Below are 24,269 nucleotides of genomic sequence, written 5' to 3'. Positions count from 1 at the left end.
CTGTTTTAAAGAACTCCATATTCTCCAGTATTGTTCAATCCTAACCAATAGTATTATTACCCAAATAATACTGAAGTATTACGGTAGATCTAAATGATTTTCTAGCATTGTTGAGCGCCATTTTGTTTTTCAATAAAATATTGACGGATTCGTGATTAGCGATCCCGAAAACCTCTGTATACCGATTTTCATTGGAATATAATTATTTTTCAACACTGCAGGCTGCCATTTTGATGCCGCCATTTAGTTTTTCAAGAAACTGAACGTAATAATTGTTTAACATTATTGGCCGTCATTTTGTTTTTTAATATATTATTGATTAATTCGTAATCACACATCTCTTGAAGCCCCATATACCGAATATTACTAAGAAATAATGATTTTTCAATATTGCGGGCCATAATTTTGGAGCCGCTATTTTGTTTTTGAAGACACTTTTATGGGATCGTAATCAGCGACCTCGAAAATCCACGCATACCAAATTTCAGTGGAAAATAGTGATTTTTTTTTTTTAACATTATTGACCGCCATTTTGAAAGCGTCATTTTGTTTTTGAGAAAATTATCTCAATTCCTTCTAGATTTTGCCATGTTTTCTGCATTTGGAACCACTATGCGCCGAGTCCATATTCTTTCCCTCTATTTTCAATTAGTAGGAACATTTTTTCTAAGTACTCTCATGTTTTACTTACAAGTACCACATTATTTGCTTATTCAAAATTACAGTTCCATATTGTAGTTCGTGGAGTACTGTTCCATCCGAAAATAGATGAATTTTATCTAGTCATATAGTCAAATGTTTCTCTAACACCCTATATAATACAGTTGTTGTTTGCAGATGTTACCAGTATTGACATCAAAACACTAAATTATGTACATGGATTCGCTGTTCGGTTTATGTGTAATTCAATATGCTCTGGCGTAGAGCATCCTTCTGGTCGATAAACATTGTAATGTCTAGCATAAATAGTCTAGCAATGGAATATAAAAATATGAATCATACTTACAATTAATAACCTCTAGAGTATAGATAAGAATAACAAGTATTAAAACACTACCTGAAACAAAAAGAATACTGTACGATCCTAATTTTGGAAACTACTAATGTCAAAATGTCAAAACAAATTTGTTTTCTTAATTGTATGTGAGTACGTTTATTTAGCTACCCAAATTGAGAAATTTTTAGCTGCTAATGATTTGAAACGATCATTGGTCACCATAAATACAAGACATATACGGTGTGGATCAATAAAATGGAAAAAATTCGATAATGAAGAAATGAGGGCATGCTGAACACGTCAATTTGTATTTATAGGGGTACATTAAAAAATCATTGTACAAGATGTGTCATGTGACAGTGGTCAAATAATGAATTAAAACAATTAATGATGAATCATTACCACATGTTACTTACAGGGGGACTATAGGTTTTACTCGTTTGTGTAAAAATATCAAGAATAGTTATTTAAGCAACAAGTGAATGAAGTGATGTATTTTATTCACAAGTTTCCTACAAAAATTTTCTACTACGGCAGATTTAAAAAAATTCGACAAGACTTTTATCAATTTTTATTTTGTAATAGTAGATAGTAATATTAAAAGTACAACAGTGAGCATTATTAATTTGAAATGAAGAAGAAGTTGGTACTTGAATTAGCAACATATAACGAGTTCAACGACAGAACATCGTCTATAGTCTATAATATTAGTACTTATTGGATTGTTGGTAGGATCTTGAAATTTTACAATGTTACTTGAAGTCGAACTAGTAGTTTCCCGTTAAAATTTTCACTGCCGCATCCGTTTTGTTTTTTATTGAGTCGTCTACATAACCCTCCGCAACTGTGTTGGATTTTCACCCACCGTGCTTCTTTATTTGAATTATATCACCACCGGAATCCATTAATAGAGACACCGACCCGAATAGCGTTGAAATGTATACCAAGTGTAGTTTTTTGGATTAGGTGAATTCATATAAATTGCCATAAGCGTGAGAATTTTTGAAAAGGTATTGATACCTACAACTGGTGTTGCATTTTCCATTTCTATACTGCGAAAAGAAATGATCTGTTTTGACATTTGTGGGTCGTTTTATAAAAGTTTTCAAGTTTATTGTCAAATATTTCACCAATAACAGTAAATCGACGTTGAACATGAATTTTTGTATCAGGTACTGTGATGATCAAAACATTTCCGGTATTATTAATATCGTTACGCTTAATTTTATATAATTCCTACCTCCGCAGAGCTACTGCGACTACAAATATTGAAGCAACATCAAAGATGCTACAAATATCTATATCTATATATAATATCTAAGTATTAAAATTTTTTGCTGTCATATCTTATGCGTGATATAATGATCTTCTAGAGCTTCCAACAGAAACTTATTAATTCCTTCACAGGGAAATGTAAGCCAACTGATTTATTTTTCAAATATGCAATGAATTCGAGTATTTACTGAGGTCTACGTTATTATTTACTATTAGGGTACTTTTCAGTTTTGAATAATTCGCGTGTTGAAGACTTTTTGGACACCACATTTTGGATTTAGTTCTGAAGTAAGCCAGTAACACTCTTTCTGTGAAGCTGCTTATGCTTTTTTAGTACGCTACTCCATAAAAGAATTATATTCTTTTAAATACCTGGATTTCCCAGTGAGAAGATTCATAGTCGCTGTAGTTGCCGATTCAACAACATCTTCTGGTGTGCAGTTTAAGCTTTCTTCACTATTACTCTCCATCACTAATAATAATACTACTCCCTTTGACAGACACAAAACGGATTTTCTTGAACGAATATCAAGTAATAAGCGTTAAAAAATGACACCTTACAGCACTTTTTTAACGCAAATGGGTGAAAAAATGAACCGCTATGAACTTTTTTTAAGCTTTTTTACCGATTCTGAAATTACATTCTTTATTGATATTGATTAATGGAAGAAAAGGAACGTAGAAAAAAACTATTCTTGATCTGGATAATCAAGCAAACGTTGATGGTAACTTCAACAGCTTTCGGGAAAGTTTCTCTAGATTTATTAGGTCCTTCACCCGAAAATATACAAAATATATCCTAATAATCCAATGTGATCTACCCAAATTTTTCGTTTGTTGCAGCAAAGTCATTCGTGAAAAACTTGTTGCGTTTTGGTATCCCCCGGGATTTTGTCTCCGATCCATGAGCTTTTGAGGATAGTACTATTTGATAGGGATGCATTTTATTTTCCTGTAACATTTATGTGTGACATTGAACAGTATAGAACAGCTTTTCGACCAGAACTTCTTAGGTTTCCCGGAAACTCAACCTTTGGAATCATCCCTCACTACATTTGCAGCTGTTTTTCGTCTTACATGATCAAGTTCGTGGAACAGATTTCCCATTCCCTTAATTGTTTTTGGGGTTTATAAGCAAATCTAGACGCTTTTGTGAAATAACTTCCATTTGAGTTCGTGTGATGTCTCCATGGTATTATTACCTACAGTTGACGAAATTCAATCGATAATAGTACTGAAACTTATCACTACTGAAAAGCAGACAGCCAACAAGTTGTTAAGGCTATGATTTTTAAACGAAAAGTTCATAACTCATTTGATCGGCAACATTATTATATTATATTATCATATTATATATTATAATATTCAAATACATTGTCCAAGGTCGGAAAAACCGTCATGAACAAACTAACAAAGCTCAGTTGGCAATAGGAGACATGCGTGGCAATGTTAAATACTTTTTGGAGACTTATTGATAATTAGATGTAGATAAAAGATAATAGATATAGGTAATTAGATCTTTCAAAGAAGATAGCAAATAGTGTCACTGTTACATTGAAATAATGGAGAAAAGTGACAAAAAACATAAACTTAGAAAAAAGTATATTCATTGACAACGCTCGTGGTACAAATACCATCATCATGAGTAATATCCATCAAATGATCCATTTTACAAATTATTATCAATTTCTTGTCCAATGAGAGAAGTTTACCTTTAGATCTGTTACGAGAACGAAATAGATTACAAAATTATTATTCAAAGAAAACAATATTTTGTCAATTTTACATTATTATTTAAAACATTTAGTTCTTTCTTTTAAGTATATATCGTCAGGATAAGCTATGCTTTGAATTAATTACGTCAGGATTTTCTAGCTGAGATTTGATTGAGTTAAATAACAAGAAAATATTCCAGCTTTCTCAAAGAATAACTGGCAATATAGTGATGAATTTCGAAATATCAATATTTTCATTTGCTCAGCTAGTTTTGTCGTTTGATAAGAAATAAAAATGCAGAACATTGCATATTTCTATTGATGAAACACGTTATAAACGTAAAAACATTCTTTAACTCCTATTTTGGAAGTGAAAAGATAAAGGCTTGTCTTGAAGGCGACCTACGTGAAGGATGTCCGGAAAGTACCAGAAAACATTATAAAAAAAAGAAAATGATCTCGATTTTTTTCAGTACAACCTGCGATCGTAATTGAGAATTATCAGTTTTCTGCAGAGATGGGAGAAAGGCAGAAAATTTGCCTTAAGAGAAAAAAATATAGGGTCAAAGAAAATTTACAGAAGGAAATCGAAAAAGTCTTCAAAACGATGCCCATCTTGATCAATGCATTCACGGCAACGTTTCTCAATGGAGAGGCAGGTCCGAGGAAGCATGTGAGCTGTTCGCGAAGAGTTTCAAATTCTTCCTCAATTACAGTGTGGAGTTAGAGAAGAGTGCGTGGTCCTTAAGAAAACCTCACATGAAAAGATCACGGGGTGTCAAGTCACATAACCGTACGACAGGCCTAGTAAAAATGAGGTGGAAGATGACTTAATTATAGTAGAAGCTAGAAACTGGTAGGTAAAAGTAAGAAGGTGTATCGTGAATAAGGGAAAAGCTTTAGGTATGGATTATGGGGACTGATCCTCCCCAAAAAGAGGATCTAGAGAGCATTTTTGCGGACCAACCCCTCTACGAATATTAAGCCATTATTTCCATTATTATATCAGGTTAACATCATCGCCTAGCTAAGGAATTATGGAGAACTTTCAACACTATATTTTACGTGTCCATGACGTAACAAAACAACAAGAATACTACAATTATAGAAGGACAATGAATTTGAGCTTACGGTCTTGAGTGAAAGCCGAATAAAGTAGAAATAGAAATATCGTTCAATAAGTTCGATAACGAACCCTCGTCTGTCTATCTATTCTCAAAAATGAATATTAAGAATGTATGAAATGACGGATGTACGCTAATGTTGGATTGTTGTCCATTTGCTCATGTAAATCTTCGAGCATTTCCAGACAACTTGACATCACGTGACCCTCAAAAAGTACGGACTTACGCTTGAATACCTTCCCACCCACACACACCCCAGACAGGTTTAATTCTTCTTCAATGAAGACGTGTGGATTCTGGTCCATTCAGTATACGCAGTCATGCCGTTTCCCGTACCGTTAAGCTTGGAGGTTACTTTTTCGAAAGTGATAATAAATATCAAACCAAAAACTTTTCTTGAGTGTTTATTGTACAAACAAGATATTAGTCAGAATCATATTTGGGTGATTCCATTATAACTGTGATATTCAATGTCCTGTATTGTTTTTTTGTACTAGTCATTAATTAATAATAAATTAATAAAAATTTTGTGTTAATTGAATAATTCTTAAGATATTTAAACATTATTTTTATACAATATAACTTGCCACTTAAAGAAAACTTATACTACATCACTTGAATGTCAGTACCGTGTCATGTCCATTCCTAGAATTTACCGATAAATTATTAATTTTTTTTGTCGTAACAAATGATTTAAACTAATTACCTTATAAATTCTAATGTTTATGATCAAACTGAGGAAAGTTGATGCACTTGTTGTTTAATATCTTAAGTTACCATGTCAGTACCGTGGATAAATGAGTCATTACCGTGGAACTCAAAATCCGACATTTGTGTCTTGCTCGTGATACTTTGAAGTTGTAGTAAATTCCTCTTAGAGTTTTATTTTTACAGTAAAATAGATGAATAATATGCATAAAAAAGTTAGAAAAGTTAAATTTTAAAATCTTGAAATTTTGAATACAAAAAATCACAGTTAGAACGGAATCACCCATTTATTGGACAGATACTGTCTATCAGAATATCAAGAAACGCCCATACTTTAAAATAATAACGTTGTACTGACGAGGATTCGGCACATAATCTGATAACTTTTTCATCACAATTTGTATGGCGAACTTAACAATATTAGAAATCATTTCCTGCAGCATTGCACTCTAAATGTCGCTCCATTGACTTAATATATGATTTTATGTCTCTCTCTCCTGATTTACATGTATGTGAAAGTTCTTCCAAAGCGAATTAGTGCCCTTTGAATATTTATTTACATCACCTCGCAACCCCAGAGCCAATTACCGGGTGCGAAAAGCATACATTAAAGTGACCAGTTAAAGTAACTTTGATATTGATAATACATTTTAATTATGTTAATAATATAGTGCCCAAAGAATTCGAGATACCTTCTGCCTAATGACACTTGCAAAACGGCTAGAAGAAGAAGAAATATTCAAAATATATGAATATTGGATGCTTTAGATCTAACGACTGGATAACACAATAGAAATTGAAACCTAGCAATTCTGGACAGTCAATTTTCTTCTTCATAATATTTTGAAAGAACATTTACGTTTAGTCGGTAGAACGTCAAGCTTAAACCCTTGTAACGATTTGTTTTGACGTTTTCCTTGAGTAAGTATTGACATTTTTGACCCACATATATTTGATTTACCTGATACGGACATTTTTCAATTTAATTATAAGTGTTTGACAGCAGGTTCCTGTATGAGAAAGGCATACTCTAGTTTTGGGAAAACAAATGCTTTAGAAAATGAAGGTTTCTAAGGGCTTCACCAAAGATAATATCAACATGCTTTACAAAGTTTTGTTTACTGCCAAATGTAACACCGAAATATTTTAGAATTTTATAATTGAAATAAATAGGGTTAAGTTTCCTCCTGAAATATAAAGTATTGCAGCAAATTAAGACTTGCATCTTCATCTGATTGAAGTAGGCTATGTTCAGTTTCAGTTTAACAGTTTATTATGCCCTTATTGAGTCGCATCTCCGATATGCCTTTCCCTTCTGGGGTATATGCGGTGTGGCTATTATATATTTACTCGAATTACAGCAGGGCTCAGAATTAGTTGAGGGCTCAATATTTTACATTGCAAAAAATGCACAATCACTCTCCAATTGAAATCGAATCGATATCATATTTTCCCGCATTCCCCAATAATTTGAGGACTTATTTACTGAAAAGTGCCTTCTACTCTGTGAACGACTTCTATTCTAATAATAATATTCAATTTAATATTTAATTTTGCTATGGACTTATATACTAATTATTACCTATTACTATTATCCAAAATTATGTTACTTATTGTGGTTTTCATTTGTATATTGAAATTTTATTTCATTTGTATCTTTATTTAGTCATTTTTATATTAATTTTTAGTTTTTACAAGCTTTTGTCCACAATATGTGATAATTTTTTGACAATAAAGCATTTTTCTCTGTTTCTCATCACTAAAGAAGAATATAGTTTCATCTAATCTAAATAAAGAAAAACATTATCTGTAATAAGAAAAAAATGCCACACATTGAGTCGGTTTTTTGTGCAAACGAGGGGTGAAAAACATGTTTAAGTTTCTAAAAACATTCAGCGTTGTTTATTCTCTATTTGACCTGCTTATTTTTATTATCAAATGCTTAGAGTTATTTATAGAAAGCGAAAAAAATGGTTTGTTAATAAAAAACTTACAGTTCATAGGAGTTACTGATAACACACAAGAAAATGGATACTAAGCCCCAAACTAAAAAAATGGAGACCTTTTGTCTCATTCATGTTTCTCTATGTATAAGATTTCTCGAAGTTTTTCATTGAAAAAGCTATTTTGTGTTTCGCAATTCCAAATATATTGCATAATGTAAATTCTCGCCTTATAGAAACAGTTGACACGTCATAACAGAAATTTTCGACTCAATGAACAAATTTTTGAAGAGAATTTCTCCGTAACTTGTAGTTACATTTTACATTGGTGTTTTGGGCAACGAAGTGCCTCTGATACCAATGAAAAAACAAGGGTTCGTAGTAAACAAATTTTCGCTACAAGCTTTCAAAATCCACTGAACTAGAAATTGCAGGTGACGGCATTTTGTAGACATGTTAAAAAATTTAGCACTCTGTATATACTTCCAGGATTCGATAAATCACCCTTACACCTTTTTCATAAACACAATGATTAGAGTTTACTTGTTGTTTTGTATAAATATAAAATAACATTTGGATGAATCACTTCAATTTTCAATGACGAAGCGAAACATTCACAAAATATAACATACAAATTCTAAATTGATATGTAATTATTATACGTCGAGCGACAAGATTTTAATTGACTACCTCATTGTTGTTTGATGTATATTTAATCACTTGATGTACCGGATGAGCTAGAAAGAGCTGCCATTTAATATGTCTGAAAAATAAGACTAGTTTCCAAACTAGTATTGGCGCGCATGTACGTTTGTGATGTTAGTGGCTATATTCAGGGTTTATTCTCTATCCAATTTTCTCGACTGTGATTTGCACATGAAGGCTGTTTATTTTCCTTTAGCTTTCGATTTTTCTCATTCTTCTCAGCGTGTCGTGACTGTTATAGATCTATTTTTCTCATGTCGACTATCATATTGACTATAACTCAGTGTTTCCCAACTTTTTTGTGCCGTGCCACACCTAAGTCTTCAATTCAATTGATAAGTTTTAGGAAGAAATCACTATAAATCACATTCAATGCACTGCCACCGCAAAATAATATAATTTTCTGGAAAGTTATGCTTCTGAAATTAGAGTAAAAAAAATCGTATACTTTCCATTTTTATCAATTATATCTATACAATGTATATACAAGGGTTGCTACTTAATTTTTGAGAAACAAATAAAAATAAATATTTGAAATTGGATATGGCTTTACTGTTTCCTAAAATATTCTTTATTAGAATCAATACAATTTTACATGCATTTGAACTAATTTTCGAAGTATGTTTTCCATTCTGATTGAGATACCTTCAAAATACGTGATTTGAAGGAATCAACCGCTTCTGTATGTGAAGAAAAACGTTTATCTTACAATTTATTTATAATCTGCGGGAATAAGGAGGTGCCTTCAGGAGGTATGGCGAATGACCCATCAATTCAATGTTTTTTTTTCTGAGAGTTATTCGTCTTTTGCGATTGGTTCTCCTAAATTTTTTTAAACACTTCTGGTAAACAAATGTTGATATACTATCACCTGTCACATGGCTTAAGTCATACTTTACCAACAGAAGCCAGCTTATAAGGGTTGATACAACGATGTCTTCTTGCAAGCCAATAGAATGTGGAGTGCCCCAAGACTCAGTACTAGGCCCTATTTCATTTCTTCTGTCTTCTTGCAGACTATACTAATTTCTCTTGGAGTAACCCTGATCTCACGTCATTCATAAAACCATCTCTAGTGAGCCTCAAATGGTACAATTCTAATTTTCTGTGTCGCAACGTTTCTAAAACTAAAGTTTCATAATATAAAATACATATTTTATTAAATAACACCACCATTGACGTCGTTAAATGAATTGAGTTCCTGCTTTTTCGCGTTTCTTTCCAAAGAACTGAACTTATCCACCTCCTTAACAGTTTATTATGCCCTTATTGAGTCGCATCTCCAATATGCCTTTCCCTTCTGGGATGTGGTGCGACTCAATTTAAGCGAATCTTCAAACTACAAAAGAGAGCTGGACTCTCTCTCTCTTTCTCTCTACTTGGACTAAACAGCACGACTCACTGCAGGGACCTCTTTCTTTCTCTCTTTTTCTCTTTATTTAGAATTTGATTCAGTCGATTGTTCTCTAATTTCATAAGTTTCATAGATGTCTTCTGAAGCACCACGATTGAATTTTTTCAGCTAAATGTTCATGCAATATTGAAGCAATTACAACTGTTTTTTTGGACACTTATTACAAATTATCACAAACTGAATGCTGTGGAACACTAAAGAAGGTGCGATGGGTCATTTAGCATTTAGGTTGATTGATTAGTTGATATTTTGGTCTCGTCAAGACAAATTATACCTAAAATTGAATTGGGTACCGAAATTTGGTATCACATTTAAATAGTCAGGAGCAAAAGCGATAAAAACTCGTCTCGAGTCCCATTTTCGAATTACCCCCTTTAACAATCAATTTACCCCTTTGTGAGGAGTGAGTCCCACGTTGGGAAACACTGCTATAACTCCGTGAAGGGTGGATCCCACGTTGAGAAACACTGCTATAACTCTTTCATTTACTACAGCGCAGAAAACTTCAGTTGTTGATTTCCTAAAACATTGACGGATATTTTTGTACACGATGATGGGTCGTGAGGAAGATTTACTGTACACAGTTGCGCATGACATGACTAAAGTATTTCCATTCACGTCGATTTATATTGTACAATATTTCTAAAGTCTTGTTAATGGGCTCAAGAGCCTCTGTATTTGTAACTCCATCAGCACGAAACCGAAACACTTCTAATAATAGCACAGGAATAATATAAAGTTGTTATGTGTGTTATATCCACGCTGGGATCTCATTAATCATTTATTATGGGATAATTGTTCCACTCGATTTATTTGTATGTTATTAACCGTTATTTCTCCTTCTGGTACATTTTGTTGTTAAATTATGACCATACTTTCAGTTTCCTTTGTATTTAACTTTGAGCAAACTATAACAAGACCCTTTGCATTTCTTTAAACGCGCTGGCTATTCAAAGAGGATCATTAGCGCAGCATATCTTGTTGACAAGACACACTTTAATCAACATTTTCTAAAACTTCTTATTTCTTACATACAAATTAAAGAGAAAAAGAAATACAACTCACCCTTCTCTCACTCCTCTTTTTATCTTAATATCTTTACCATATCTTACTCTATAAACGTTATGTCAAATCAATAACAAATATATAAACGTTGTGGTTCATATCCCTTTATCTTTGAACAGGAACGTTAACAATTATTTCCTGAATATTTTTTTAACTAGATATTAACGATATTTTTGATCTAGTATGTTTTATTTAAATGTATTGACCTCTGGAAAATTATGTCATTTGTCTCAACTAGTTTCATTACATGCTCTAAAAATCCTACATTTGTTTCAAATAAGATTGGATTCGGTCCAACTTTTTCTACCAAGACGTCTTCGAAACTAGATCTCGAAGCAAAAATTCCGACATTTTAGAATCGTCGGAGAATTGAAATCACTGATTATACTTTTTGTTAAAAATATTTATCACAATTAAAATATTTCTATTGTAAATCCTGTTCAAAAATATCAAAATCAAATCCTCATCCATATTTACTGTGTATACTTATGTCGAATAATCAGAAAAGGATTTAGAAATAATGAAAATAATTGGAAAACTATTGATGAAACTGTAAAATGTCTTGAATACGTTTCTGATTACTTATCAAACATCATGTCTAAATAAGATTTGAACCATCTCTATTACCGGTTCAATATTATAGTCTGTAGTATTCGAAACGAAGATTTTTTTTTAAAAACTGACAATCAATATTTTACGAAAATATTTATCAAGAAAATTATCAAAAATATCATGTGGAACTGGTTAAAATGATGAATAGAATTTTAGTTTTATACATGTTTTGCATCCCTTACATATTCAATACCAAATCTATTTTTCAAATTTGGAGAATAGAAAGATTACTAGGAACTGGTATTTATCTCCTATTTTCTTCCTCTTTATCTTCAGATGGACAACTAAATTATGTATTTTGAGAAGTTTATTTTCTTTACACCATGTATATATACTATGATTTCACTCGGGTTAAATTCCAATGAAGTGAGTTTAATGTTTGTTTGAATATTGAACATTCGTTTTCCATTATGAGTTTTCACGATAACGAAATAAAACTGTGCACATAAATAGACTTATCTATTGTTATTCTAATATTTATCAAGTTGATGGTGAAAATGACGCTGGCTTTTTTCAAACTCTCATTGTTATGTTTAACCGTATTACAGTTATCAGCTTCGGAAAATATTGACTACTGTCAATTATCTTGTGACGGTATACCGAATACAGCATGTGATCGCAAACAATTGGTGAGTTATGTAACATTATAATGGAAGTAGAAAAAAATAATCACAATTTAAGCAATTGCCTCCAAGAATTTACAATCATATCACTGACGCACTTATTGAAATATCAACAAATATTTTGACCTCAACTTCAATGGTTTCGTGAAGGCTGCGAAATAGATATAAGTGAAAAGAAAATGGGAAGAGCAGGAGACAAAAAAATGTAAGATCTCAAAAAATTTAGAAAACTAAGAACGAGAAGCGCAAGGCTGAACAAAAGCAAGGAAGAAATGTGAATAACTGAAATAATGGAAGAACTGGAAACAGCACAAAAAATCATCAGTACATTCAACATCAAAATAAGAAAAAGGTCACTGAATAGGCAGACAGCAGGGCATAGGAAGAACACTTTAAAAATGTATCAGAAGAAAATGATTTGAACACACAAGGGGTTTCTATAGACCGATAGACTACAGGCCCATGTCATGTAAGCTGTCCAACTGAATGCTGGTGAGAATTCAAAAGTGCAGTTAGATTGAGTACATTTTGGTAATATATTTTTGTACGGCATTTTTACCATCGATAGATCCATGAAAAATAATAAGAATGCTCGCAGTGCTATAAAAAAATGGTGTGCCACAAAGTCGGTTTTTTTTTATTTTCTAACAATTTCCAAGGTAAATTTGATAATTTCATTCTGTACGGCATCAGTTTCATACTGTTTCATTAAAGCTTCCAATCAATTATTTCGCAACGCCATACAAAAATCATGCGACAAGGGGAAAAAATCGAGGGTTGCAACCCCCTTTCTGTTGTTCGGGGGGTGATTTTAAAAAGTACGACTTCGGTTCCAAAACATAATATAGTACTCAAAAGTACTATTAAAAATAATGCCGTCAAAAAATTATTTTTCATTTGAATGTATATTAATAATAATCTTAATTTCATGGTATACTGGATTTATAAAGCTGTAAAGTCATTTGACTCTGTACGGCAACTTTTTTTACATAAAATACAATTGTTATATAGTATTGTCGTTCAAAAGAAACTATTTAAAATTATATAGAAATATAAAAATTGAAATTTTTTAAATTATTTTAAAATATTTATAGATTGATAAAATATATATATCTTTTAGGCTGATGAGAAAGACGCTACCATTTTAAGTGTGTAGTACTTTATGGCCATCTGATACTGTACGGTATTAACATTTTATCCGGTTAGCAATCGGATCACCTGGCAAATCACAAATGAAACAAACACGTTCTTGCTCATTTTCTTGAAGATTTCTTTCACTTTCACTAATGTTTTCATTCTCCTCGAGGTCTGACATGACCGGAGTGCTCGCAACAGCTGCTTTGAATCTCCGCATCGACTCCGAAACGTTCAACCGGAGCATCTGTCTCTCACAACTATAGAAAGAACAGAATTCTCACCAGCACTAATTTGGACAGCTTACAAGTGACGGCATAGAGCTGAATCTTATATTGTATGCTCTTATATTGTCCTATATACGTCACCTGGTGGTTCATATGTCCCATTCATTTTTTGGACATGTCACAAACTCTCAATGAATGCTTCTAGGATATAAGCTTTTTAAAGTGTCTAATAAACAGAAATTGCCTAGAAACTTTTGACCAATTACAGTTAATTTCTTCTTCGGATATATCTAAAACATTGATCAAGAATACCCAATGAGAAACTCGCCATATTTTATAGTTCCTATTGTTTTTAATTATGACCGTCCCTATTAGATGGCATGTACTCGACACACTATAGTTTCCACTACCCGTCACAATATTTTTTCAATATCCATATTTCCAATTTTACAAATGTGTTTTTTCAATTAACGGTTCGAATTTCTAAGGAAATATAAACGGAGCAAGTCATTCACAATTGGTCGATGGTTCGGAGTACTCCAAAAAATTGTGCATGTTAAATAAGTCATCGTTTTATACAATTAAAAAAGAGTGTTATAGGTCAGAGGTGTTATGAATTGGAAATATCAGAATGTATTCCCTAATGTTCTATTAAAAGAAGACGAATTATATTTCATCTATGATGAGTAGTTTCCATAAGCTCTGTGATTAGACCTAACAGAATCTTGACTTATCCTACTTAGCTACAGCATTTCCGTTTTTCAAACTGAGATATTTGTCTTACATACGAAGGTTTTAATTGGTCTGCAGCAACGCCTCTTTGTTTTTCCATTATGTCCATGGATCTAGTGTAGCTTTTCGTGAGCTAGGTCACTAAGTTTCAAAATTTAGCACAATACACCACATCCTGTATATTTCCCAATCAAATTATTTTCAAATCAATCAATTCCATCCCCAGGAAGTACTAAGATGAAGTATCAAACATATTTATCATTTGTATCTAATAAGTTTATACGTATTGAAATTGACCTGAAATTGTTATTTACTGTGTTATTATAACCCAATGATTTTAAAGATGTAGTTCATTTTCCACCCTTTATTCCCGATTGGGGTGAGTTTCAACCTACAGCGTTATCATTGATCGTAACCCTACACTTCAAAGGTAGCACCTGTTTTTTATAATTCCAATAATGAATTAACATTTCTATATAAATACATTTCATATAATGGATATTTATAGAATTGCGGTCCAGGATCAGCTTGTGGTTACAATGTTAAAACAATCCCCATTGATCGGAACAATATCACGAATCTTCACAATTTTTATAGAAGCAAAGTCGCGACCGGAAATGAAAAGAGGAAGAGGCAACCTTCAGCTGCTAATATGAACGCTGTGGTGAGTTTGATGTATATTCTAATAAAATTAATCGATTTTTCACTTTTTTCTCTATTGTAGACTTATAATACAGAATTAGAGCACGTAGCACAATGTTGGGCAAACGCTTGTACATTCGCTCACGACCATTGTAGAAGAATAAGTGAGTTCAATCATTTTTTATTCTGCGCATTGTTGAATCCTAGTTCCTAGTCCCATTAACCCTAGTTCAGATAGATCACCTATCAGCTTTCGGTAGTTATTCCAAGCTCAAATCGTGATCTATGAGAACTTTTTTCCAGAAACTTCTATTCGATATTGCATCTTTTATCGAAATGTATGTATGCTCAATTCACATGTTTAAGGTTGTTATATGAGATAAAAAACCAGCCGTTTTGTTTTAATTTCCATTATTTGATGCTGTTTCAGTTTAGACAAAAAATTACGTCATCACATTTCCTCGAATCAAAATCTTACTCATAAATGCTACTGAAGTATATAACTGCTGTAGATTAGTTGGTGCTACGTCCCAAAATGATCAACTGAATGTTTAAACCCATTGTACGATTATGGTGACCAAGAGAATAAAACCAAAATTAGGGAAACATCCTTAGATAAACAACACAGGGCTATAACAGATGTATCATGATTATGACCCACGACAGCCTAACAAGTCACCCTATACTTGCCCTCTTTGAAATCTTCTATCGGAAGTTATGCAGCGTGCAAGGAATATAACATTAGACTCAATGACCGACTGCGCATTAATCCATTTTTAAGAAGTGTTAAGTACTCATTTATATGGCTACGGAACCAGTGCTATCCAAATTGTTTATTTAAAAATTAAATTATGATAACAAGATAAGTGCCATTAGCAAATGTAGAAATAGCTTTACTACCAAGCTTATTGATACCAAGCACTGGTTCGAAGATGTAAAATAGACAATAAGTTCAGAGCCCTCCATATTCCATGCGAAGCACTCACGATCTGATTAGTGGACACACCAGACTACACGGCAATGAGCAAGCTGATAACAGGTTTGGTTAACTCATTTGATACAACCAAAACCTGTTATAGGTTTTCCACAAAGTCATTAAGTCATTATCATGAAATAGTGGGAGAAAAAGAGAAAGTTGGAAACATGGGGTATGATTCCAGATCTGAAACAATGGAAAAGATTTCTTCATCACTTTTCTAAATGGACTCAAAAAGTTCTTCCACTAAGTGAACAATAGCTGTAGAGTCATAATCACTGGTGAATCACTACCTGAAAGATATTGAGAAAACTACATACAGCTCTTGTACGGACATATATTCTGTGAGTGCAAAGCTATCCATCCACAAAGACTATGGTTCTAACATTCACTATTCTTAAATCCAAAAGAGGCTCATAGACCCGTAGACCGCAGACCGTAGCTCACTTTATACAATTTTAGGGAAGTTACTCCACGTTCTTTACGTTATAAGTAACCTTAATGTAGAATACAAATAATTCATATATTATATCTCATTGATATCAAAGATTAAATAGTTAACTCTGGAAACATTTGACACTTCAGCTCTATCTCTAGGTATTTCATAGTTGAGTTTGTTATTTCATAGAATAATTGGGCACTGAATAGAATGATTCATCATGAACTAACTGGTAAGGAGAAGGATCATTAACAAATCTATATCTCTCAAATTTGCGAAGAAATTCCATTTAAAATTGATGATCGTATTTATTTGATTGATTAATATAATTCAGGGTTCGAATATTTTGTGATGTGCTTCTCGAAGTTGTCAATCAATATAGGGATACAACCCTTACATTTTTAGAAGAAGAATTATATAGATATACCACTAAATGATTATTAGATTGATACTAATTTCCAATTTTCAGAAAATTATAAATATGTTGGACAAAATGTGGCAATTTTATATACCACAGCTAGTAATGTAGATGTGAAAGCGGTTATAGCTGGTATGGTTAAAGATTGGTATGATGAAGTAGCATATTTCAACCCTGCAGGTGTTAATTATTTCACTCCGTAAGTATAGTCATTTGTAAATCGATTCTCCTCTATTCTCAAGTTCTATAAAAGACACACATTATAACATCCATTTTCTGAATATTATCCGTCCAAATGATGAAAAACTTTATATAAAGTTATAAAAATATTAGGAACAAATGTTTTTACTTCACTGTACAATTCATAGTTTTATGTTTCCTCTTAAATATCAGATAATCATGCAGTTCGTCCATATTTCCATTCAGTGGCGCCCAACAATAACAAAAATATTGTATGGAACTTCTTTTCAGTACATTCTCATAGGTTTCTAATCCATTTCATTCCCATAACTATCGATTAGATAGTGAGTTCCTTTGACTATAAACTTCTTTGTGTAGTTCTTCTACCATAAATCCAACAAACAACTTCAAAACCAAATCTAGTATATTCATGTCAATATCAGACAATAAATTAGGATCTCAACCAATAAAAAGAAAAACGTACCAACAAAAATATCACTTCACAATAAGGAATGGATACGTCAAATTAAGTTACAGGAAATTGGAATCAGCTTAATTGGTAAATACATCATAGCTGAGGAAAACGGTAAGAAAAATTGAAATCGTATATTGAAAAAGGTAACATTGAAAGAAACAACAATAATACCAGGAGTAGTTTGTTATGGAATTATGTAGTTATCTCTAACAATGAACTTGAAGGTTATAGACGTAACTGATGGTACTGGTAACAGTTGAAGTTAGTGGCAAATGTTATTAAAAATGGTGGACAGTCTCTACAACAAATAACCTTCAGCCCTTGAAGCATAATTGCTGTCATGAACATATTATTATATAAAATTTTTCTCTTTGTTTGATTGATTGGAATTATTTTCACCGAACACCTAATAGGCAAAGCATACTCGACATCTACGGAATTCTCTTTTCTCGTCTCTCGCGAGAATCAATAGTAATGGAACTGCTAATTCACTTGCCAAGCTATCTCTAACAATACTCAAAAAATTGTAACTCAAAATTTTTACATATCTGAGCTTCTGAGCTTTTAAGCATTATCTCTCACATCAACAACAAAAAAATAGATGAGACAATGGAATGAAATGGAACCGCTAAGAACAATAGAGAAATAGAATGAAAAGTCAGGATATTGAAGAATAACTAGGATTTCATGATGTGGCGGGATGGGTTAGAACTGATGGGTAAAATGGACGCAAAACTTTAAACGGAATACACTGAAATCAGGCGGACCGCAAAAAAAGGAATGAAAGCTGGAGCTCAGCGTATCACCTAGGAGCCTAGGAGGAGGATAAATATACATAATTAACCAGGACAGGGTCGTTTGTAAAATAGGATTTAATCGGTAAAATTTGATGTTGATCCAGGAACAGTAACAGATCTTTTTATAATACTTTTACGTTGTAGGAACTCTTCTTCTTCAAGTACCATATAGTTTGCAGCGTGTTCTCTTGTCCAAAACTTTTAATCTATTATCTGAAGGCGCACTAATTGTTGCACCCTGAATGCCACACTAGTCTCTTATATTTCGTAACCAGGAATGTTGTTTACGCACTGGTCCTCTCCCTCCGTCGATCTTTTCCGTCAGCATGAGCTTGAGAGCTGAATATCTCGGTCCTCGCAGGATGTAGAAAGCCTACTAAATGCTTCCAAAAAGGTTTGAGATCTGAAGGCGTACGTGAACAAGATGCTTTTATGGACGAGATTCCTACTTCCCAGGTTTGAAGGCAGTAACTCACTGTGCAATCGAAGAGTTTCCCCATTAACCATTTCTCATGAGAAGTTTTGAACGTTCGATCAAATGGTTTCAAGCAGAATGTATTTTAATTTGAACTGAAGCGTGTCGCACTCACAATGGTGAAAATGGTTATTACTTCAGACGGTAGCCAGTTGCTGAACCATATGTTCTATTGATAAATTGCGATGTGAGAGATTGTCCGTATATTCTACTGACCATTCGCAGTAATAGTTGTTCACTACATGCATAGGTGAGGAAAACTAACTACAAAATTTTATATTTTTGCAATCCGAATTCATAAAGCAAAAAGAGTCCATATGTATGCAACTACTCTGGGCAAGTGAGTGTGCATATTACGGACATTCGGGAAATTGTATACGTAGATGAAAATTTTGCAAAAGAATGGCACAAGAAACTGGAGTAACTGTCAACTGGAAACGAAAAAAAAACTGATTCAATCGCGTTGATATATGACAGAGATATTTCTCAAAAAGAGTTTGAAGAAAGTTCCATAAGGTCAAAAAGAAAAAAGATATTCTGATAATTTATATATGTAATCAATGATTTTTGACACAAGAATAAAATGAAAAAAATGATTAAGGTACTTTTAAAAACCTAACGTTTGAGAGAAAACAGTAACAAAATAAATTGGGTTGACTCCAATATACAAAAAAAAAAGTTTCTGGCAGATTAATATCTAAATAGTGGGCGGGTGAAAATTTATATCTAAGAAATCACTATAATTTCATGCAACTTTTATCTCCAACCAACATAAGAGTGGGAAAATATACAAAATTTAGATATAAATAGCATTAATCACGGTGATGTGAAGTAGATGTTTTTGTGAAGGATAAACATAGATACATCGAGTGAAATAGTCAATAGAGGTAAAGTAATATCTAAAAAAACAAGCAGGTGGTCTGAATAGATCAATGTAGACAGGAGAAAATTTAATAACATCAAAGATAAACATTAACGTGAAAGGGTACTTCAAATTATTGAAATTTGCTATTTTGTTTTCTCAAAAATCAATATATCTTCCTACGAAATTCTGCCTTTTATTCCCAGGATCACAAGTGGAAAGAATTGTTAATTAATTGGATATTATCAGGAGAAATAACAAATCAATCCCTAATAATACTTAAAGCAGGGCAAACATCAAAAATATATCGAAGGTACAATAAATGGAGTATCAAGTATATAAGCGCTTAGTCGTTGTTTATAAATCAGTTCTTCAACTGACGTTAAGTACGTTTGTTTATTTTCTATACGAACATTTGACATCATACCTTAGCTCGACTCATATCATAAACAAAATATTTGTATGAGAAGATCGCGCTCGATCCACGAGTACTTTTACTTTAAAAAACTTCTCAGTTTAGTACTTCAAATAAGAATTTTTCACAAAACAGTGAATAAAACACTGAAGTTCAATCAATATTGCCAATGATCAGTGGTTTCGTGAAGCTTTAAACAAAAATAGAAGAGTTTCAGACCATACTTAATATAACTCACCAAATTGATTGGTATAATGGAGAGTTCAAAAAAATAAAGTATATGGAAATTATCAAATTCCGTTCATCCAAATTATCATTGGATATGCATGAAAATTACAGAATATTTCATCTAATTAAAGTAATTTTTCACAGTTGTGTGTATTGAAAGCTCGAATGAATGACGAAAAACCAGGAATTTATCCAATTTGATATGCAAAATATCAAGTTAAATAGTATAATTAAATTATTTGTACATGATATTTTTTATTCGTAATAAAGCGGAAATATGATAGAATTGATATGTTTGTTAGCTTTCATCAAATGCTGTTAGTACTAATAAATAGACGACGAAATCATGATATTTATGTTATATTATCTTTTGAAATTCGACATCGGGGATTTTAATCTACTCTAAATTCTCCTCATATGAATTTAAATTATGATATTCACAACCACATACAAATATAACAGAATATATACAACAAAATTCATTTTCAAAGAAAATTATAACCAATTACTATTACAAAATTCCATTTATATGAAAAATAATTCACTATTCACGTTATATAGAACATTTTCTGAAATGTATTCTATCGGGTGGAAAAAATTCGCTCACAGATTTGCATTTGTATCTCATATTGGAGACGATGTAGCACTCTACAAACCCGTCAAGTTACATCATATGTTTCATACACAATAAATCTTTTATCACGAAACTCTATCTCGAACATTCTATTCCTTAACTTATTCAACAGTAGAAAAACTGATAAAACGAAATTGAAGCAACAATTTTTTGAGGAGAATCAATTATGAAAAAGGAAATAATTATAACCAGTGACATTTGCGGTTTACACCCTGATTTAAAAACCTTTATTTTATAATATGGTAGCCTGACATCAAGAATGAAAGTGTTGAGGATTTTAAATATCTGTTTTTGGTGTTTCAACCGTTTACTTTTGAAGATAATCACTGCATTGCATTATCTTACTCTAGCAAATAATTTGGTGAGGTCTATGGAGCACGTGACACCTATCGTGGATTAATTTTCCTACAACTTCATAAGCAAAACAGCATGTCATCGAAAATTAGATAAAGAATTTAAATAAAATACAACAAGCGTAAGAAAATTATTGAAAGGGATAAAAAATCATTCATAGAAAACAGAGAAATGTCTAAGGAAATAGTAGTCGTAATTTGTAAGACATTGGTTATACCCATAATGGCATATGGTCCAAAAACTTAGACAACAACCGACTAATATAAAAAAGATGAATATAATAGAAATTCGAATCATCATTAAAATTGAGAACATCATATAAGAAAAGAAGCGGAGAGATAAACTTTAGATACAGGACATAGCAAAGAAAATGATATGACAAATGCTGCAAATGCTTTGGCGAGGTCTATGCACGTTTATGCAATTCCTTCAATTATCACTGAACACACTGTTTATACTACCTCAAAACAAACACTCACAATTACACTGTCTGACACAAAAACCTCCTTGGCGGGAATCTTCATATTTATTCCTTGACTACTAAAATATAGAGTGGGCTGTAAGGAATGGGCTCTTTGTCCCTATTTAAGCTACTCGTACATTTAGGAATTTTAATGCTCTCAAACGCATCTAACAATTTATTGATATTTATGTCGTGATTATGACTGGCAAGAAACTAAGTGCTCTTTAAACCGAACAATAACTGATCTATTAGTCTGCCCAATATACCTTCCGTCACAATCTCCGCAGCTAATTTCATAATTTTCCAAAATTGGTATTGTATCCTTAGAGTTGCCCAACAATTTTTTAACGTATTTTTGGATTTATAAACCACTTTAAAACTCTGCTAAATATTCCTTCCAATCTTTTTGTATAAACAGCATTGAAAGGTATCAGAGCAAATTTTTTTTATTTTTCATTTTGATTTTCGAAAACAGTGATTTCACATAGAAATTAATCTTTCAATTATTCACTATGAAAATGGCGTCTGTAGTTGACCAATATCCCTTCAACATGATAACATCTTACGTCGCTGTTTACGATGTTTTGTCATTCAAATCAAATTAAGTAATTGAGAATCATGGGTTATACTATACGAGTTTAGAGTACGCTTAAGGGCCGTAAAAAGGTAAGACTTCACCCAAAATATTAGATTTTGTATTAGAAGGCATGTGTTCCTGACTATTCCGCAAATAGTTTTGGGAACTATGCTTGTGGTAACCAATTACCACTTCTGTTTGTTGTTGATGATGACCTACTAATCAGTTTACTGCCTCATCTAAAAAGTCGTCCACAAAACTTCAAGCAATTGGCGTTAAAGTTTCGTCGGTATGCCTTTCCAGATCACCAGAGTGATATCCTATCTGTATATGTCTAATCAATCGACTCTACTACAATCCTCTCCTCAATTTAATAGTTAATTGCGTCGATTCTTTCTTATAGTCTCTTTATTGATTATATGTTTTAAATTCACATCAAACATTGATAACAAACTGATTAACAATAAACACCCACCTCAGTGGATACCTGAAGACGCCAGGTCTAGAAGAAGACGTAATGTGCAGATTATGCTACTTAGAGTACGAAGCCTTTATCCACATTCTGTCATAGTGTTATAAGCTGCAGAATTCCAGAGCACAGCTTCCACTGTTTCTCCACAAAGTCAGAATTCGAATATAAAAATCTTGATATAATTATTATAAAATTGCATCCCTGACGAGTTACAGGTTCACAATTTCGATAAAAATCAATTTCCTCGTTGCAATTTCACTTAAAAATACCAAATTTGGTATACTATATAAGACCTTGAGGGGATTGTGTAGGAGGTCCAACTATTCTGGGGTTAATTACGAATATCCTCTAACCTTTAAATTTTCCATAACTCATTTATAAATTCTCCAAAACACTAAACATTTGAGTGACAATGTGAGAGGTTCTTTAAAATTCCAATACTCTGCGTTTCTTCCACAGTTTACTTCACAGAAAATTAACACCAATAAATATATTCACATTTTCGCTAAATGAGAATTGTCCATTCATATAGAAAAAAAAAAACAATCCTAGCAATTTAATTACTAGATGAATTAATTTGCAAATCATAATCATCCCTTGATTTTTTGTAGCTTTTTGTACAACATTTTTGAAAACATGCCTGGTTATTCGACTTCATTTTGAAAATGATCCAATAAAAAATTATTGCTATAAAAAATATTTGGAATAAAGTTATCCTTAGTATCATCATTTTTTTCTTCAAATTAACTGAAAGATGAAAACTTATGTGTAATTTTAATGTTGAGTCATTTCATATTTAACCCACAGTATAGTTTCAACACTCAATTACCTCAATAGTCTCATACAGTGAACCAATTTTGTTTTTTTCTTCAAGTTAAAAGGCTGGAAAGAAATATTGATTTTTTTCAAAATTTCCGGCACTACTTTCAGGCCCTGTAACTACTCAGAGATTCAACTTATTATAGTGGTAAATTGCACACGATCGTCATATTTTGAGCTCCCTCATACGCCTCTGCTTTTTGTCGGTACTTGTGTAGGCCACCCTGTATATTTGAGACAGTTTTTATAATAATTGTTTCAAGCTGTATACATTCTGGAGTTCCGTATTGTCTTAAATTCTAAGAGAATTTGGATAGAGATTGCGTACTTTAAGTAGCATTACTTCTAATTTCTTATTCCTTGTATCTTTCTATATCTTTATATAATTAATTCAAATTCTATCAATTGTCTATTCATATTACCAAAATTGTGTCTAGAAAAGAAAATTCTTAAGTATCTAGTTAAAAATTATGACGTTTTTTAGAAGTTCGGCAGGTCACTACACACAAATGGTGTGGGCAAATACGAAAGAAATCGGATGTGGAATGACTTATTATAAAAAAGGCTGGAATAATTACTTACTTGTTTGTAATTACGGTCCTGGTGGAAATATTATTGGTATGCCAATGTACGAAATTGGATCGCCAGCATCGCGGTGTCAGAGACGCTCAAGACACAAAAATTACGCAGGATTATGTTTGACGTGAAACTAATAATTTGTTATTTTATAAAATTCAAATATAATATTATATATCAAGTACGATCAATA

General features: G+C 32.3%; 1 protein-coding gene across 1 annotated transcript; it reads left to right on the top strand.

Moving 5' to 3' along the window:
• Positions 1-11,955: 11,955 nt before the first annotated feature.
• Positions 11,956-24,269, top strand: LOC130893594 (venom allergen 5.02-like). The gene is made up of 5 exons (XM_057799810.1): positions 11,956-12,187; positions 14,783-14,938; positions 14,999-15,080; positions 16,801-16,948; positions 23,985-24,269. Exons 1-5 carry the CDS (start codon positions 12,047-12,049, stop codon positions 24,205-24,207), a joined length of 750 nt encoding a protein of 249 aa, XP_057655793.1. The 5' UTR covers positions 11,956-12,046; the 3' UTR covers positions 24,208-24,269.

This window comes from Diorhabda carinulata, chromosome 5 (assembly GCF_026250575.1).
Source record: "Diorhabda carinulata isolate Delta chromosome 5, icDioCari1.1, whole genome shotgun sequence".
NCBI lineage: Eukaryota > Metazoa > Arthropoda > Insecta > Coleoptera > Chrysomelidae > Diorhabda > Diorhabda carinulata.
Note: the sequence above shows the minus strand (reverse complement) of the source record. Positions and strands in the feature narration are given on the sequence as shown.

Coding starts and splice junctions, on each gene's coding strand:
- LOC130893594 (XM_057799810.1), top strand. CDS start 12,047: ATGGTGAAAATGACGCTGGCTTTTTTCAAACTCTCATTGTTATGTTTA. Junction 12,188..14,782: donor CATGTGATCGCAAACAATTG/GTGAGTTATGTA, acceptor GGATATTTATAG/AATTGCGGTCCAGGATCAGC. Junction 14,939..14,998: donor CTGCTAATATGAACGCTGTG/GTGAGTTTGATG, acceptor TCTCTATTGTAG/ACTTATAATACAGAATTAGA.